The sequence below is a fragment of the Cyprinus carpio genome, chromosome B3, assembly GCF_018340385.1.
Source record: "Cyprinus carpio isolate SPL01 chromosome B3, ASM1834038v1, whole genome shotgun sequence".
Taxonomy (NCBI): Eukaryota; Metazoa; Chordata; class Actinopteri; order Cypriniformes; family Cyprinidae; genus Cyprinus; species Cyprinus carpio.
In genome coordinates this window covers 30,526,846-30,544,093 of record NC_056599.1, presented here as the reverse complement: position 1 = coordinate 30,544,093, position 17,248 = coordinate 30,526,846, and the positions used below count along the sequence as shown (strand labels likewise).

General features: G+C 37.8%; 1 protein-coding gene across 2 annotated transcripts in view; it reads right to left on the bottom strand.

The window, feature by feature from the left end:
* The window catches only part of igf2bp1 (insulin-like growth factor 2 mRNA binding protein 1), a 36,515-nt gene extending 19,683 nt beyond the window's left edge, over nucleotides 1-16,832 (bottom strand). Inside the window, exons 1-2 of one of the 2 annotated variants that reach the window (XM_042720743.1) lie at nucleotides 16,176-16,832; nucleotides 14,898-14,958 (exon numbers count right to left, since the gene is read on the bottom strand). In XM_042720743.1, coding sequence (XP_042576677.1) covers nucleotides 14,898-14,958; nucleotides 16,176-16,350 — 236 coding nt within the window. In that variant the 5' untranslated portion in view covers nucleotides 16,351-16,832. The remainder of the gene's footprint in view (nucleotides 1-14,897; nucleotides 14,959-16,175) is intronic. The other variant, XM_042720742.1, reaches the window with a different exon arrangement.
* Between the last annotated feature and the right edge of the window lie 416 nt (nucleotides 16,833-17,248).

Here is a 17,248-nt window from a genome sequence, read left to right as displayed (position 1 = left end):
CACTTAGAGTTAAGTTCCTGTTCATTTTTGTATTTTCATTTGAATTGTTCAAGTCCTGAATTAATTAACAGCTTTGAAATTCATTAAAATAATTAAATGATCAGAATATGAATCCTGTAAATGCAGGAACATCAATGAGCAACTGCAGGAAAAAGTGTAATGATGCATTCAACAAATGCATCATTATAAACAGATAAATTCATAAATAGTATTTATAATTAGGCATACACACACACGACCCTGGACCACAAAACCATGATGGTCAATTTTTTTTTAAATTGATGAAGTTGCATCATGCTAGATAGATCTGAGACAAACTGTAGCTTCTCACAGGCTGCTATAGAGAAGTGACAGTTAATTTTTTATGCTACTGGCATGCAGAGAAATCTGAGTAAATATTTCATAGTCCATGCAAAAGTGACCAGTGACTGAAAGTGTCTCTCTAAAATGTATCTGACAAACACAAAGATTTGAGGAGCAAGGTCAACCCTTCACAGAAACAGATCTAAACCGTTTCAAGGATGGAAGACAGATGTTTTTTTTAATCATTGGATATACTAAAATAAATCAAAATGATACGAATATTATTAAACCAACCAAGGAACTCCAAAAGATGGATGAAGAGAGAAAGACAACAAAAAAGAACCTCTTTTTATTAAAAGCTACACCACAAGTTTGTCATTCTCCGCATAAAGTAACATCACACATGGATTTAAAAGAGAGAGAAACCGTTTGTGATCACAGATAAACAGTATTATACTTTTTGTAACATTTAGTCTGAAGCTTTGGCTTCTCTAATGAATTCAAACAAGATTCACAGTTTATGGGACATGTTTTACAAAGTTCATGCATAATTTTTTTTTTGCCTAGTGCCTAAAGGAGCGTTTTTATTATTTTTGCCTAAATTCTGTTTTCTCACAGAGAAGCATAAAACTACGATAAAAAAATTGTTTAATTAGGAAAAAGTATTCACTCGTTGTCAAAAAGCAAAAAAGCATATGAATTAGGGCTGCACAATCAATCAAATTTCTCATCACGATTACAGTTATTACATAATCATTCAAAGCGGCAATTAATCGTTTGAAGTACACTTATGTTATTCTATGTGCTTAAGATGCGGTTTTTTTTTTCTTTCTACATGTAATCTTAAGGATTTTTCCATTGTTTTAAATTTAATTTTAGTATAACGCTATAATACCGTTCACATTTTTACTTTTTTTATAATTTAAAGAAGAAACCAATCCGATGTATATTTGACAATTGGGCCTTAACACTACAGAAAAGCAATAAAGGTTTTTCAGTTAGACTGTTTTCAGTTTATTTTCATATATAAAAATACGGCATGCAGTTGCATCAAACAATGGTATAAACATCATTCGGTGTAAATTGTGATAATCGTAATTAATAATCGCAATTACAATTTCAAGAGAATAATCGACAATTATGATTTTTGTCAATCGTGCAGCCCAAATATGAATGCTAGTTGGAAACAATTAAAATCTGCTAAAAATACATGAATAACAAGACCAACAATAATCTTCACATTGTCTTTCTGTCAGTGATCTTGATATACCAAACTGTTCAGCAATGATTTTAAATCTACACAACCCAAGTTTAGAAACATTAGGCAAGTAAACCACTGAAAGTAAATACCAAGCTACCTGAAAATGATTTCGGACTTTAGAACTACAATGTTTTTGGACTTGCATGGGCCCAACAGCACAGGGAATCCACTCTGCCTCTGACTGCACATTTTTAAGCATGTCAAAGTGTGCAGGGAGCGACATGCTCAACTGAGGAATGCAAACGGCCTCCGAAACGGCAGCCGGTGGGGGTGAAGCGAAGAGAACCTGAGGTCCTTTCCTGCACATTATCATGTGAAACACCCCTCCCTCTCATCCGTCATCTTCTCTTTCTCTCCCTTGGCCATTTGATTGAGAGAGAGTCATGGGGAACGGAGAGAGAGAGAGAGAAAGACAGAGAGAGATTTCATCTTTTCGACAAAGAGTTTTGTCTGCAAGTAGTTCTCAACCTTGCATCTCAACCTTTGACCCCAATGTGGATGGGGAACGCTTTGGTCAGGACTTTAAAAAGAGGCAGGGCAGGGGACGGGGGTTACTAGCAAACAATTGAACTTTTCAAAGAGGCCGCATATTATGCTGAGGTATGGCGGCTCTGTTAAAAAGGGGGAAGGGACTGCAGGACATAATACAGCAAATATTAAAAGTCTTTATTAAATTTGTGGTGCACTGCAAAAAACAATACAAAACACTCAAAAAAAAAGAAAAAAAAAAAGAAAATTCACTTTCTGCTGAGCATGCCCTCAGGCAAGCAAAAAGGCTTGTTGAAAAAGGGGCGTTGTCTGAATCATAATTCATCAGAAATAACAGAAGGAAATGTCTAAATATTTTATTAGTTGCACACACTGACATAATTGTAGCTACTAATCTCTTCTCGGCTTGTACGAGATTCATGTAAAGATTGCGTCGCCTACCTATAGGCCACGCGGAGAAAAGGCGCTCAAGCACACGCGCGTTTGCGTCTTTCTAAAAATTCCTTTATGTTTAGGCACTTCCCCCTCGGGTGGGGTTGGTTTGATGGGTGGTATGTGAGAAACAACTGCAGAGGGTAACAACTCCGGGATCCATTTAGTTTACAAAGGCGAAATGCCCTTAGTTTGGGTCAAAGTTCACGCTTCGCTCTGCTGTGCCCTACTCAGCGTGGAGAAGATGGAAGCGCTCGTGCGCCTCCATTTTGTGACTCAGGAGCAGAACACGGACAGACAGCATGACTGACTACAAACTGAGGGAAGAGACAAAGTGAGCTCAAAATGAGCAAATACATTTGCATTATTATTAACTCACGCAAAACTGCTTTACAAAGAACAATCACGATTTCAGAACAAATTAGGAGGACTCACGCTTAACTAACCGAGGCATAATCTGACAAGCATCATAACAGGCTGTGAATAATTTATCTGGAGGATTGCTGTACGCCAATCGAGTTTCTAAGATCATCAACGATATAAATTAGAGTGTAGGATGGTAAATAATGTTTTTAACTGATGAGGTTTTTAATAAATCTATACAAATATTCCTCCCTCCCCTCGTCTCGTATGTTCGCCATTTCATGAAAGCCAAGTGTTCAGGAATAAAAGAAATGCCAGGTTGCACTTCAAAACACACTTGTTCAGCTGCAAAAGTCATGCAATCACCTTTGAGCTGCTTTTGGATAAAAAGAATGCTCATGATTTAATCAGATAATCACACGTCTTAATTGGGTTTTTTTTTTTTAAGTTTCTGTCTCACGCGGTTTACTCACTCGGCGGAAAAAATAAACTTACAGCGGTTTAGTTTTTATTGCTCATATTTTAAAAGTAGGAAAAATCTCAAATAAACTGTTTTTTTTATTATTATTAAGTTTGCAATTATAATGCTGACAAATAAGACTGAAAAAAGACTACAACAGTTTAACTGCTTTATTTCAGCTGATATCCAGTTACGCATTTTGCATGAAAATCGCGTTTAAAAAGTAAAAGATATTACCAAATTAACAATTAGCTTCATTAGAAGATTTAAATAATAAAATGAAAATAAATAGTTGTATTAATAAATAAGCAAAGACACAAAACAACCTTACCTGTAAAAGTTACCAAATTATTTAAATATAGCTACAGTCAGTGATTCATGAAGCATGCAATAAATATGTGCACTAAAAAACTAAAATGCACATAGCCTACCCACCAATTATATAGGCTGCGTCTTCTGTTGTGTGGTTAAGCTTTATTCTACTTTCTATAACGCGCACAGGTAGGCCTACATAAGGATGTTTACGTGACGCAAACTCGCACAATTTGGTTATCTCATATCACAACAAACCCATCAGGAAATTCTTGTTCAGAGCGAGTACCATAGGCCCGGATACATCTCAACCATGTGTGCCAGCGTGCGTTCAGCCATCTTCCACCGACAACGCCCAATTACCACAATGACTCCCAGTCACGTGAGCAGGCGCAGAATGTGCTAGAAAACTATAGGTAACATATAGAAGCAGAATAAGCTTCAATGTCAGCACAGAGAGAAATGTGGCGTGTTGTAAGGCTATTTCAAAATGCGTAAAACAGAAAGGGTGCGTTTGAAAACTGCGTTAGTTCTACAATTAATAGGCTAGCTCTAAGGGTGCTATTTTATTTGATGGATTTAAACTCTAATATCATCATCCCCTTTTAAACTAGCTACATTATAATGTACTGCTGTTGCACTATCATTGCACCGTATAGTGTCTGCTGTTATGTAGGAATCAACGTGCATGATAATTACATTACAGCTGCGAGTTCATCCAGCAATAAAGTACTGTACTGCGCATTAAACTCCATTTACCAGCGCCTTCATTTGAGCCATCGAACTAATGTGAGGATGTGAAGATTTGCCTTTCGATGACTGACTGCCTGCAGTGCAGCAGGCGCAAACGCTCGCGCTTCTCTGGGTCACTCCCCTTTACGCACGCCGCGCTGTGGCTTCAGCTTCTCGCAGGCAGTGAGGGGGAGACCTGCCTTCATTCATAAAGTCACCGGGCTACTCGAGAGTACTACAGCGCCGTGAAAGAGGCGGTGCGCGCAGTCACTGTCCCGCCCACCGCCGAGGAACGGAGGGGGTTGGTAGAGAAGAGGAGATCTGCACGAGGAAACAGGGGGTGTGGAACGGAACAGAAACCGTCTCGTACAGAACCGAGTATCCAGGCTATATGTGCCACAATGCAGTGCACCTGACTCAGCACGGTTTAATAACGATTTTGTCACGACTCGCACAAGAGTGCTGTCCTCTTGAAGAGCACAGCTTGTAGCCTATGGACTTTCTGCGTTCTGCCGTAAAGATCAGCAAATGAATAGTTTCCATCATGTTCTGGTAATAAAGCGCGCAATAAAAGCCCGGGAATAATTTCAAATAAATTATTTCGTTCCATTCGGAACTGATCATGAATATTATTAGCTCATCTACGGATGTAAATAATTTATTCTTTCATACTCAAAGCAGCACATCTAGTTAGAGTTGCAATCTATATCATAAGATCATAAGCCACATTTTAAGTACAGTGACTCTTTGGAGAAGCCAAGGATAACATGTCTTAAACTCTACAAATGTGAATGAACATGCCAGGGAAAAGTCTGATATTATCTTGTGCATACATTTTATATTATATATATATATATATATATATTATATTTATTTATTTATTTCGCAAGGCTTGCTCATTTTCGACCCGCATAAAGCATAGTTTACATAGTTTACATTTCATAAAAGGATAGTTCAAGTCAAATATGCATCAACATGTGTTGTCACATTTCAAGTAGTTTGCCTTGATCCCATTTGAGATAAAAACATTTCACACTTTCCATCTTAACAAAACTGAATATCAATTACTATACACAGAGATTTCTACTGTTTGCAAATTTAAAGTAGTTAACTTGTTTCAAAATCTTTAACATTTTGAACTAAAAGAAACAAAGAAATTAAAACAATATTCTCACATTAAGACAAACAGGGTGTTTCTTTTAAGGCAGTTATTTGATGATTAAATTCAAATTGTTATTTTTTTACCTTTCCATGAGTTTTTCCCCCCAAACTTTGAATTATCAAAAAATCTACAAAACATATAACACAGTCCAACTAATTAAATATTTTCATTCACAAAATATTTATTGCTCATATTTAATTGCATTGTTAGAAACAAAACTTTAAATACAGCAACACTCAAGACTTTAAAAGTTTTGCTTTTCCTTTAAGCACATTTCACAATTTTTTAAATTAAAACAAATAAGTAAACATTCAATTTAAGCAAAATAAAATTTAGTAAAACAAATAAATACATTTCAGTCAAAACATGAAGGACTCTGAAATGTTGTACAGTTCTTTTTAATGCAGTTTAAACAACTATCTGAAAGTTAAAAATCCAGTTTTCTCTCTGAATACTTCACTTCTTAGTATTTTTATTTAGACAGTAGTTATACATGTTTCAAACAAAGTTTGAAAACAAATACTACCATTTTAAATGGAAAAAAATAAGGTTTTAAAACAATATTCTACCAATAAAAAAAGTTTTTTTTTTAAATTAAATTACTTTGTAAATATCTAATTAAATGGTTCCTTTAACCTTTAACCAATAAAACCTTAGGTTAAACCTTTCTTTCAATGCCAGTTTCTTCTTTTGTTACAAATGAAGGACCTTCTTTCCTGCAAACATGTTATTTTTTAAATCTAAGTTGTAACTCCGAAAGTAGACAACACTCTCATCTTACCTGTCTTCATTATCTCTCCTCTGTTCCATGAACTTTAAAATAATGACTATTAGAATTGCAGTTTGTCTTAGACTGTGGTTTCTTTGTTTTGTGGTTTCTTTAGAGGGAAAAATAGTCTTGAGTCTATCCAAAAGGGTTAAAAATTAAGATAAAAATGCTCAGTAGTCCATAGAACAGCCTCATGAGTAAAGCTCCACAAAGTAACAAATTCAAAACGTCATTTATTTCTTTTCATAAATACTTAAACTATTAGATAATATAAAAAAAAAAATCTAGAAACTTGGACAGCAATTTTTTAAACATGACTCTCCTGGCTGTACAGAAATAGCATACCATCAAATCATCCACAAAAAATACAAAGCGAACACCATTTTTTGCAGGAGACTTTTGAAAAAAAAAAAAAAAAAAATGAAATCAATTCTCCAGGTCAGCTCTGTTTCACAACACCCTTTGTACTATGTTATATCAATATTTGAATGCACTGTTTGATTGCACAGAAATGATCAGAAGCATAAAGTCCACTGAAATGTTGCTCTGAATACCATCACATCTAACTGCATGCAATCTGAAAATATCATGGATAGTAATATTCATATGTGTGTATGTAATGTATACACTCGTGGCAGCTCTACTCCGCCTGAGAAAGCCTTCGCTCTACACTGCAAGAGGAAGGTATGACTCCATGTATGTCTGAGGGGTCTGTTGCCAGCCCCTCCCCCCTTTCTATGCTTTTAAAATGCATGTGTGTGTGTGTAAAGGGGGATAGCATGACCATACCAGCACATGCCTGTTACGAGGCCATGTGATCTAGAGGCTCCATTTTAAGTGATTTGGACTCGGTAAGGAGGGAATTGCAATGTGGAGGAAGAGAGGGAGGGGGAAGAAGAGGGATACAGAGAGAAAATAGCATAAAAAGAAAAGAACAGTGTTTACTAATCTCTATGGCCTCACGAAGGAGAAAGGGGTAAAGACGTGAACAAGCCATGTACGTTCTCTGTCACTCTCATGCTTCCATACCTATGGCAAATTTTCAGCTAAATTAAACAACTGCAAACTTCTGTTTTGGTGCTAGCTGTAATACTGCTGAAAGAACTTCAAAATATATGTGGACCTCACTAATATGAAGGAACAGATTGAATGTAACAGACGAATCAAAATAAAACTCAAAACTACTAAACTAGTTATATCGTAATGCAAACAAACATTAAAGTTGAGATGTAACTAAAGTATTGATCAATCCTTTCTTCCCTATGTCGTACATTCAAGTGTGATTTATCAGAAAGTAAAAAAATTATTTTTGTATGACGTCTTTTTGTATGAAGTATGACTTTCACTGGAAAATACAGTTATGATAATTTATTAAAAATTGCAGGTAAAACTTTTTTTTTTTATGAAACATATGCATGGATGAATCATGTGATTAATAACATGCACTTACAAAATAGACTGTGAATTTGCATTTAATTCTGACTTCAATAGTAGAGTTTTAAACTTAAAAAAAATGTTCTGTTTATTTGGTATCAACAGCTAGCAATGGCGGGTCAGCATGCAATTAATTATTTGCTGGCACACAGCTCTCTAAAACATACATTGCATACATTATAAAAATGCATACATTATTTATACATACAAGGACAGAGGGGAGATGGTTACTAAAGAGAAAATAAGCTACATCTTCCCTGTTCTAATACGTGGTGTAACGTTCTTGAGATGATTAATACAGCAGTAATGTGATTCTGTAGGACTTGAGTCACATCCTCATTTTTAAATTCTAGGATTTTTCTCCTCCTGAATTACTAATAAAAAAAATAAAAAAGAGAGATAAAGAGCTTTCAAACAATTCTCCATTTGTTACGTTGCAATGTATGAAAACAAATGGAACCTAATTGGATATTAAATTAGTTTCTAATTATTTGTAGGTGCAAGGAACACTTATATGCTCAATCAATTCACTAAAAGAGTACAGCTATTAATAGGGGCTTGTACGGTAGAAAAGTTTTTTTAATTTTAATTTTTTGGTGCTGGAAGAGGACACCATGCAGGCATCTCAAGAAATCATTACGAGCTACATAAAAAAATGTCACAAGCCTAATTTTCACCATAGTGCACTGATAAAAATGATTAATGAGTAAATGAGTAAATAATACAGTAATAGTTCAGGCAAGAATTTAAAAAAAGAAGAGTAGAATTTAAAGTTTGAACTTATAAGTGTATTTTACTTGGAATTATTTGTTATTTTTACAAAGATTGTTTAAGTAAATATCAAAGTCATGTTTTTTTTGTTTTTGTTTTTTTCTGTTTTTGAGATGTATTAACACTGTTTTATGGTTACTTTTGTTGTTGGGTTTTGTGACATCTAGAGTTCATTTTCTACTCAAAATGACCCATTCATACTCAAACACTATTCACTGATTGTTACTGTTATTGTATATCATGCGCCAAGTATTCAGGTCTCGGTGTTCATTCATTCAATAACTACAACATGTCAAAATATTACCTTAAAAAGAATAACGAGATGTCTACTTGCTTACATACGTGATTGTAAGTGAACCACACGCTTTATTGGCATTTTTTTCAGTTCTATGTTGTTTGAGTAAAGTTTACAAACCGTGACTGAGTTCTTGAGTATTGCAGTGTAAACATAATTAAGTAGAAATTACTCATCAAACTCGAACTGGCCATGTTAAATTTACTTATTTGCTTTGCTAATTTTATATAACTTAGTTAAGTAGATTTTACTTAATCCCATACTTAAATTTTACTTAAAAATATGCGTGCAAAAACTTGCAAAACAAAAATTAAGTATATTTTACTTTTATATTTTTTTCCAGTGCATGGCCAGTTTTCTTCTATTATAACCCAGTTCCACAGAAATGCTACAGTAAATACTCAGGAAAGCATCCATTTAAACATGCAATGAGAACTTGAATGAATATAAATCAGTTCTAGTCGCTTGTGTCAACATCATATGTACTATGACCCAGGCACTCAATACATGTTCATTGGTCCATTTGGGGGAAAAAAGGAGAAAGAAAAATGTAAAGAATTTTCGGTTCAAGGGGCACCCCCCGTTCACCAGTGTTTATGATGGCGACGCCTTTAGAACGGCTTGTTCACCAGAGAAATAAAGAGTCATTGGGGGGATGGGGCAAACAGGGGGCCCATACTTCAGAGGGGTAAACCACCATGAACTTTTTTTCCCCTTGGGAAACACCCCTAGTCTCACATCCCTCCCACACACAGACATTAAAAAACAAAAACAGACCTACACGCATATCTAGACTGTCACACTGCACTGCATTCTGTAGAAATACCCACAATGCTATCTGAACATTCAAAAGAAAACAACAAGGTTAGGTTAAAATTTTACGCTTGAGAATTCACAAGTAATTCTCGTCCTTGACGTCAAGCCTGTCAAAGCAGCACTTTTTTTTTCTGGAGAAAAGTCAACAGTTTGAACACAACGTGAACGCATTTTATTTGCTATTACAGAAGTCAAATTTATTCAATGCTTACAATTTAGATAAATATGTAAATGTTCTAGATCAATGCCAAAATGTAAGAATTTTACATTTTAGATATGCTGCAAAACTGAGGAAATCTGAATCAGGCGAGACCCTGAAACCCGTCCCACAACCACTTGGGCAGCCATGCTGCAAAATGGCACCAACCAATGATTTGAACTTCAAGCCAAGTCCCATCCACCTGTTCACGCTGCCTTGTGACAGCAAGCCTCTGCGGTTAATATGTTCAGCTTTGAGAGAGCGTTGTCACAAATGTTATCAATGGACAAGGAGAGAAAGAATGTTCTCACTCTCCATTACGATTTCCTTGACCATAGAGTTAACAAGAATTAGATCTTACCAACACTATTGATCCAACTCTTAACGAACATCAAAAATGTTTAATAGGAGACATATCTCTAATTAAAATACAAACACTCACTTTTATCATGTATTGTAGCCCGTTTACACAGTTTTTTGTGTGTGTGTGTAAAAGCCCTTGAGGGTGTGAATGTGCTTGTGGTACTGAATGCTTGTCCAAAGCTGAGGTAAAGGGACTTCGATCCTTTCCAAAAAAAAAACAGCACAGATGGTTCAAAATAGGGAAAGGGGGAGAGAAGAGGACACATTGGTAAGGGTTAAAATGGGAGGGGTGCTCTTAAAGGCACAACGCACACTTAACTTTCACATCTTCAGCATGTCTACGTGCTATGAGTATTTTTCCCTTTGTCCCTCATCCTGCTATTTCCCCCGTTCAAAACAACGGTCGTTTTGAGAGAATCGCTCTCCGGAACAGCAGAAAAAGGAAAGCCCACAAGGAAGTGCTGCCATGCATTCCCTCCTCAATCCCCACCCCCTCCTCTCCTCTTCTCTCCTCCTCTCCTCCCTCTTCCTGCTCAGGCAAGCCCTGCGAGTAGCACGTCATATGACCAAACTGACAAGACTGCCTGCCCGCACGTTCTGCAGTCCTGCAAATGTGGGAATCAATCAAAAATGCATGTCTCGCAGCGGAAGGAAAGACAGCCTATGCAATACAGAGGGACAAAGACAGACAGAGCAAAAGTGCAAGCCAGGAAAAGAAAAGGGAACAAACTGCACTCAAGCAAGCACGCTGCTGGCAGAGAGATAGACAGAGATGAGAACGAGGTTGCCTCACGTGCAGCACCGTCAACGGCTTCTGAGAAACTGCACACAGGTGTTCCTGGCCCCCGATTGGTCGCACCTCCTTCTTCGTAAAAACCCCTCCCCCTGACTTCTGTAGTACTACAATCACAAGCGGAGATGGAGAGAAAAGGACAGAGAGAAAAGGAGGGAGGGAGCGAGCGAGAGAGAGAAAGAGAGAGAGAGGACAGAGCAGGCAAGTGTGGCTTCAGACTGCCTGAGCATGCAATCGCAACACACTCGTTTATTTACCCGGCGAATCGTCACGATTCGATTCAAAGCTGAAGCTTTCTGCCCCCCTCCCCCCTTTTGTTTCTGAATCCACTTTGCGAAGCTACTTTAAAATGCACAATTTTTTAATTAGGAGTTACTTAAACAAAACTGCTGTTATTGCAGCCCAGCTGTAAGCCTGTAGGTTTTGTCCTTCAGTCAAAGCAACCAAAGCATTTGTTAGATATCGGATGTATTATTTAGTATTTAAAAAATAAAAACAGGCTATTTACAGCACACTCTAATTGTAAGACAGCACACAATTATTTTTTTGTTGTTCTTTAAAAATATATTTTTGGTTTATTTTAATCACTATGGATCTGACAGCAAACATGAGCCACGGTAAATTACAAACTCTAGCTTTTAACATAATTATGCACTTGAAAGAAAAATCAAGAGTGTACGGTCACAAAGAATATCAGGAGACAAAAACAGCTCAACAGGGAGAAACTACTGACACTACACACACACACACACACACACACACCTCAACAGGTACTCACCTTCACTATTTAGCAATAAACCTGAAGTCAGTTTTCACTTCTGTAACATCATTTTTCCCTACTAACAAATAAACACATGCAGTCAGATGAGCAGCTACATTACTTTAGACTGCCATTTTGGAAATAACAATTTACTTTTTTTCACATTCGAGTTCAAGTGTCCCAAAGTACTTTCTATTGCAATTTTTATTAATAAATTTAATATAAATATTTCTATTGCAGTTCTATACCCACGACCTGCACCACGCTGGCCTCTTGCACTACTTCTCTACTGCATTATTCAGTTCACAAAGAATTAGCCTCTGCCACAATTTGTCAACATTCATCCCACTGTTAAAATTCAATTTTATTTATTTTTTTGAGAGAGAGAGAGAGAGAGAGAGCAATAAAATGTTGCAGCAAAAACATGTTGCTTTCTGGCCCTTGATAGGTGCTTACAAGGGGAAGGGAGCACGTAGAGTAGCATCTGGAAGAAGGGGGAAGGGCTATTGTTACACTTTTAACACCCGGTATTGTCATAAAGGTGTGGCTCTTCCCCTTGTCTCCAAATCTCTCCTGCTGAAGGCCTTCAAAAGTGGCCCATCAAGCCATTGCAAATGGCCCCGTCACACCAATGCAATATTACATAAAGCAGGGAGAAACTCAAGGCGTGAGACATGGAGCCGCCCACACAGCTCTATGCACAAAACATTATGGCTTACTCACTACACCCTCTATGGTCTCCACTCTATTCTTTGCACACATTTAACGTCAGTTTTTACCAACAACTACTTTATAATGCATATTACTTAAAACAACTGAATAAAAATGCTCTTGATATCAGCTTTTGCTGGTATTGATGTTTTGACAAGTTTTTATAGTTTATTTTCAACAATAAGACGTTTTCAACAAAACACATTTCTAATTTTACTTATAAGCATTACATAAGACAGACCCAATGTTACCAAATGTAAGGGGTGTGCACAATAGCAAAAAGCTGCTCTGACCCTCCATCCCACCCCACCCTAAATCTTGTAACTCATCCTGCATTCACACTTCTCCAAAGCAACACATGAAACCTGAAGCAACTGAAATGTGTTCATGCACCAATTAAGCAAAAATATATCTATTTGAATGGGACAGAGTCAAAACTCCACCAGCACATGCATGCATACAACACAACAAAGGGTCAAATCAACAGATATGCTGACCTGGGGGTGTACACTCGTTTTTAAAGTCCCGCACCTCAGAGGCCAGCCCCACAAAGACGTTTATCAAAATGGCGACGAGTAACAGTTCCACCCTAATTAACATTTCTAATGCATTTTCCACAACTCTGGTTATGTTTTGTGTATGTGTGTGCGCGTGCGTTCTGGTTACTTGGAATTTTCAACTCAAAAGAGACACACGTCTCACCAGAGCAGACTACACGAATTCTAAAATTATCATACGCACACAGGGAGAAAAAAGTCCCTTAAGTAGCCTATAAATGTAAATAGCATAATATGTGAGTTTAGGAGCAAAACGCATTTTTAGCTAAAATAGCTCACCTAGCAATTATATCAAGGATTAGTTCACGGATTAGTAAACTGTTTACATGGCGCTATCAAATGAATTTGTAAATGCACTGGCACTCATTCATGTTAATGCCCCAGTGCATTCAAATGGAGCCTTCGACAGAGGGTTACATTGTACGCCATTTTCTCATTTGCTGACGTTGGTTACTCTTCACACTGATGGCGACCCAGTGACATACTATCAGTGTACAGTTGGCCTCCCAACAATAATCACAATGTATGCTATTAAGGTCTATCAAAAAGGCATATCTGTTACAAATTAATGCATGATAATTTTATAAAAGGTCCGCTTTATCAGTATACATGTCGAGACACGTTAAGCATCTGCATCACAAATATGCAGAAAAAAAAACTTTTTTTTTTTTTTTTTAAAAAACAGCTACATCATAAGTAGTGTAATATTTAAATATGCAAAGCATACCTTCACACAACACGTCTTTCAGCAGTAAACAGATTTATGGCTAAAGCGCGTAAACCAGGCGAACACAGATAGAAAGCGGCCATCAAACAACGTAAATGTTTCAGCTGTACCAACCACAGAATTAATGAAACATACGAGCAGCAGGTTTTAAAATATTCACTGCAAATTATTCAGCACACACTATCGTTTTACTATATAGATTCTCAACAGGATTCAACGTTTTAAAACAATATACCATCGAGTTACACGCCAGGTTAACAGGTGTAGCTCGGATGGTTGTGAAAAAATGCATTTAGGGTGTAAAGAGGTAAGAAGCAGAGTTGAGCTGGGTGGGGACGTAGGGGGAGACCTTTTTTGTTCCACAGAAACAGTCTTCTGCGCGCCATGCAAACTCCCCAGAACACAAATAAATACATTTCTGAGGCTAATTTTAATTTTAAACAGCAAAAGTTACAAAATCATATCCACATTTACTCACAACTATCGGCAGAAATACGGATCAGTGAATTTTTAGACGACAAATCTTTCGAACTGTACAGTTTATGGAACATAGCCATGTCTATAGGCTACGCTTTGTTTCTCCAGCGCTGACCTGAAGCGGCGTTCCCTACAAAGTCTACCCTTTAAATATCCGTAACAAAAGTACGAACTACGATGGTGTTCCAAAGTAATAGCAGCTTTTAAAACCACAGCGGGCTAGAAAACTAAATCTGTGATGCACGAATCAAGCACCGAGGCCTAGGCCTTGCAGTAGGCCAAGGCCTAATCAACAGGGAACAAGTGATTGAAATGATTCGGAAACCACCATTACATGTTTGACAAATATGCACGCAAATGCATAACGTGGAAACGACTCCCATATAGCGCTGTAGTAACTATGAATGTAACAGCACGTGGTGTAATGCTAAGAGCATATGCCACTTTGAACATCCAGGCACTATAACATCCGTCACGTGAAGAGAGAGACACAAAGAATATTCGTGTACAGAGAGCTAGACTCTTAAAAAGTAACAACTACTTAACTGTTACAACCATACAGATCAGCAGTTTAAGCACACAGCCAGATCCTGCTTACACAGTACACATATTTGTACATAGGCTACGCCACGACACATACATACATGCATTCAGCTTTTATACAGTACAGTAAGCAAACAACTGTCGAACTATTCAAGAGAAAGCAAATACCTCTGCTTCTTAGGGACAGAATGTTCGACCTCGATTCGTTTTCCGTGAAGTTCCACTTTACCTGGAAAAGGGAAATAAATTATTTTTTACCCCACTCACAGAATGAGACCACAGCTACCTTAAATGGCCCTCATAATCCAAGACAACTTTAAAACTAAAACATAATAAATGCGTGCCTCAAATATGTTATATGTATTTCCCTGTGTGAGGAGAAACGGTATTTTTACTGTATAACTTGCGAAAGGCCTGAACGAGCTTTTGAGGTGTTGGGCTCGCAAGGGTGGGTGTTAATGAAAAGTAATTAAACTAAATATATATATAAATAAATAAAATACTAAATGACAAAATTCTTAGGACGCTTTCTAGGTTCACTGCTCAGGGCTACACTAACTATTTGCGTCAACTGTATGACAGAGTCCATATGTGTAGGCTATTATTTGTTCTTCGTGTCTAGTTGAGAACTAAGAGGCATATAGCGATAAAAAGAACAGCTGAAGATGAATTAATCTTGACCGTGCATGACTTCATGTGGTGGATAGTTTTAACTGGATCCTTATCGGCATGGCGACCTTCGTGCTATATAGAACACACGTCACATGCTACATATGTGGAGAATCGAGGAGAGACATATTTTGTGATCAGTGGGACAGATGCAATGAAACTGCACGGTTAAAGTCAGCACATGAGAATGCTTCATGGTCGGATGCGTTAAAGACAAGGTGGTAAACCCTTAGCATTGTGCCTATTAACTCAAGGGGCTTCAAGAAACATGTTTCATTTTAGCTCCACTGGCCTATTAGCCAAAAGGGGGAGGGGTGAGACCTGATTCTATAGCTGTGCCGGGGTAGGTTGGACTAAACCTAAGGACTGAGCTTGGGAGAACCACGTCCCACAGTTTACAATCAGAACGAGGCTAAATGCATAGTTATTTGCTAAAGTAGAATACACTGCACGTTTTAAACCTGTCAGAGCAAAGAAAGTAAAGTCGTGGTTGATGTGTGAATGCATGCTTTTAGCGTATGCAAACCCTCTGCTCTTAAAAGTTCACTATCTCAGGCACCTTTGCACTATACAGCCTTACATTGCTCTGACTTCAGTGGCAAGAAGTAAAAACATTGATTCACTTTCACAATAAACCAGAGATCCCCAGCAAACCAGTAGATTTTGAATTAGAAACAAGCAAAACACTTATGGGAGCTTAACCAGGGTAAGTTACGAAAGAAAACCGGCGAAGAAGCAAACCGGTAACGAAAGGCCCATTAAAATCAATTTACTCACCAGAAAATGTTTCAATTGCTTTCATTGCCCATTGGTCGTCTGGGCAATCAACAAACGCATAGCCAGTTTTCATGAGAAACTGTCCAGAGTATTGGATCTTGTGATCTTCAAAGGTTTTAACCAAGTCCTCTGCGGTCACGTTTTCATTGAGATTTCCAATATATAGCTTGTTCATCGTGGAAAAACTGTATAGCTCCCCCCCGAAAATAGAAATGAAAATAAAACTTTTCGGCAAAACGCTCTTAATTTGGGGGAAAAGGACGCAGACGCCCGCAGATTACAAAATCATGTAGATGTCAGCCGGTTGGAATTAAAAACGGGGGCTAAAAAAAAAATCAAACTGCAAGACAATCCAAAATAAAAAGGGGAAAGTTCGGCTAACAGTAACGTTGTAGTCTGATTAAGTCCTGCAGGCGAGTGGTAAATATTCTTCACTGTAGCAACCCTCGCGAATTCCCAGCACGGTGTAGAAATGATATCAGTTTGAATTAAGCTGATGTTTGTTGCGATGGAATACTGTCGAGCATAAAGCCGGATCGGGAGAAATTATTTCCTCTCGCTGCCCCTCAACCTAAAGCTGTACCCTGCACTGTCACACAGATCCTACCGCTTGGCGATGGCACCGCCTCTAAAAGCGAGTCGAATTTACTAATTTTTTTTTGTTTGCAAAGAAGAAACCACGTGGTGTCAGAGTAGCTGGAGAAGGGGCCGGTCCTCCGCGCTCTCTCGTGCGCGCGCGCTCTCTCTCTCTCGCTCTCAAGCTGTGCTTGCTTGGAAAGACAGGAACATTTTCTGTACATTGCACCGTATATGCCCTGCCATGCACACAGACATACAGATTCATACTAGCCCATATACGCTCCAGTTTTTCTTATTGCGCTCAGCGTCACGTTTCCTGCTTTCTTTTAACCTTGTGTTAAGAATTTCTCGGATTCCAACGAGATACAATTTACAGGACAAAAGGCCATTTATTAGCATTTTCGATTTTTAGAGATTCTGCGTGTAAATGCAACCCCACTGTGATGTTGGCCGGCTGCTTTTCCTTATCCTTGCCCTTTTCGTACTCGCTTGCC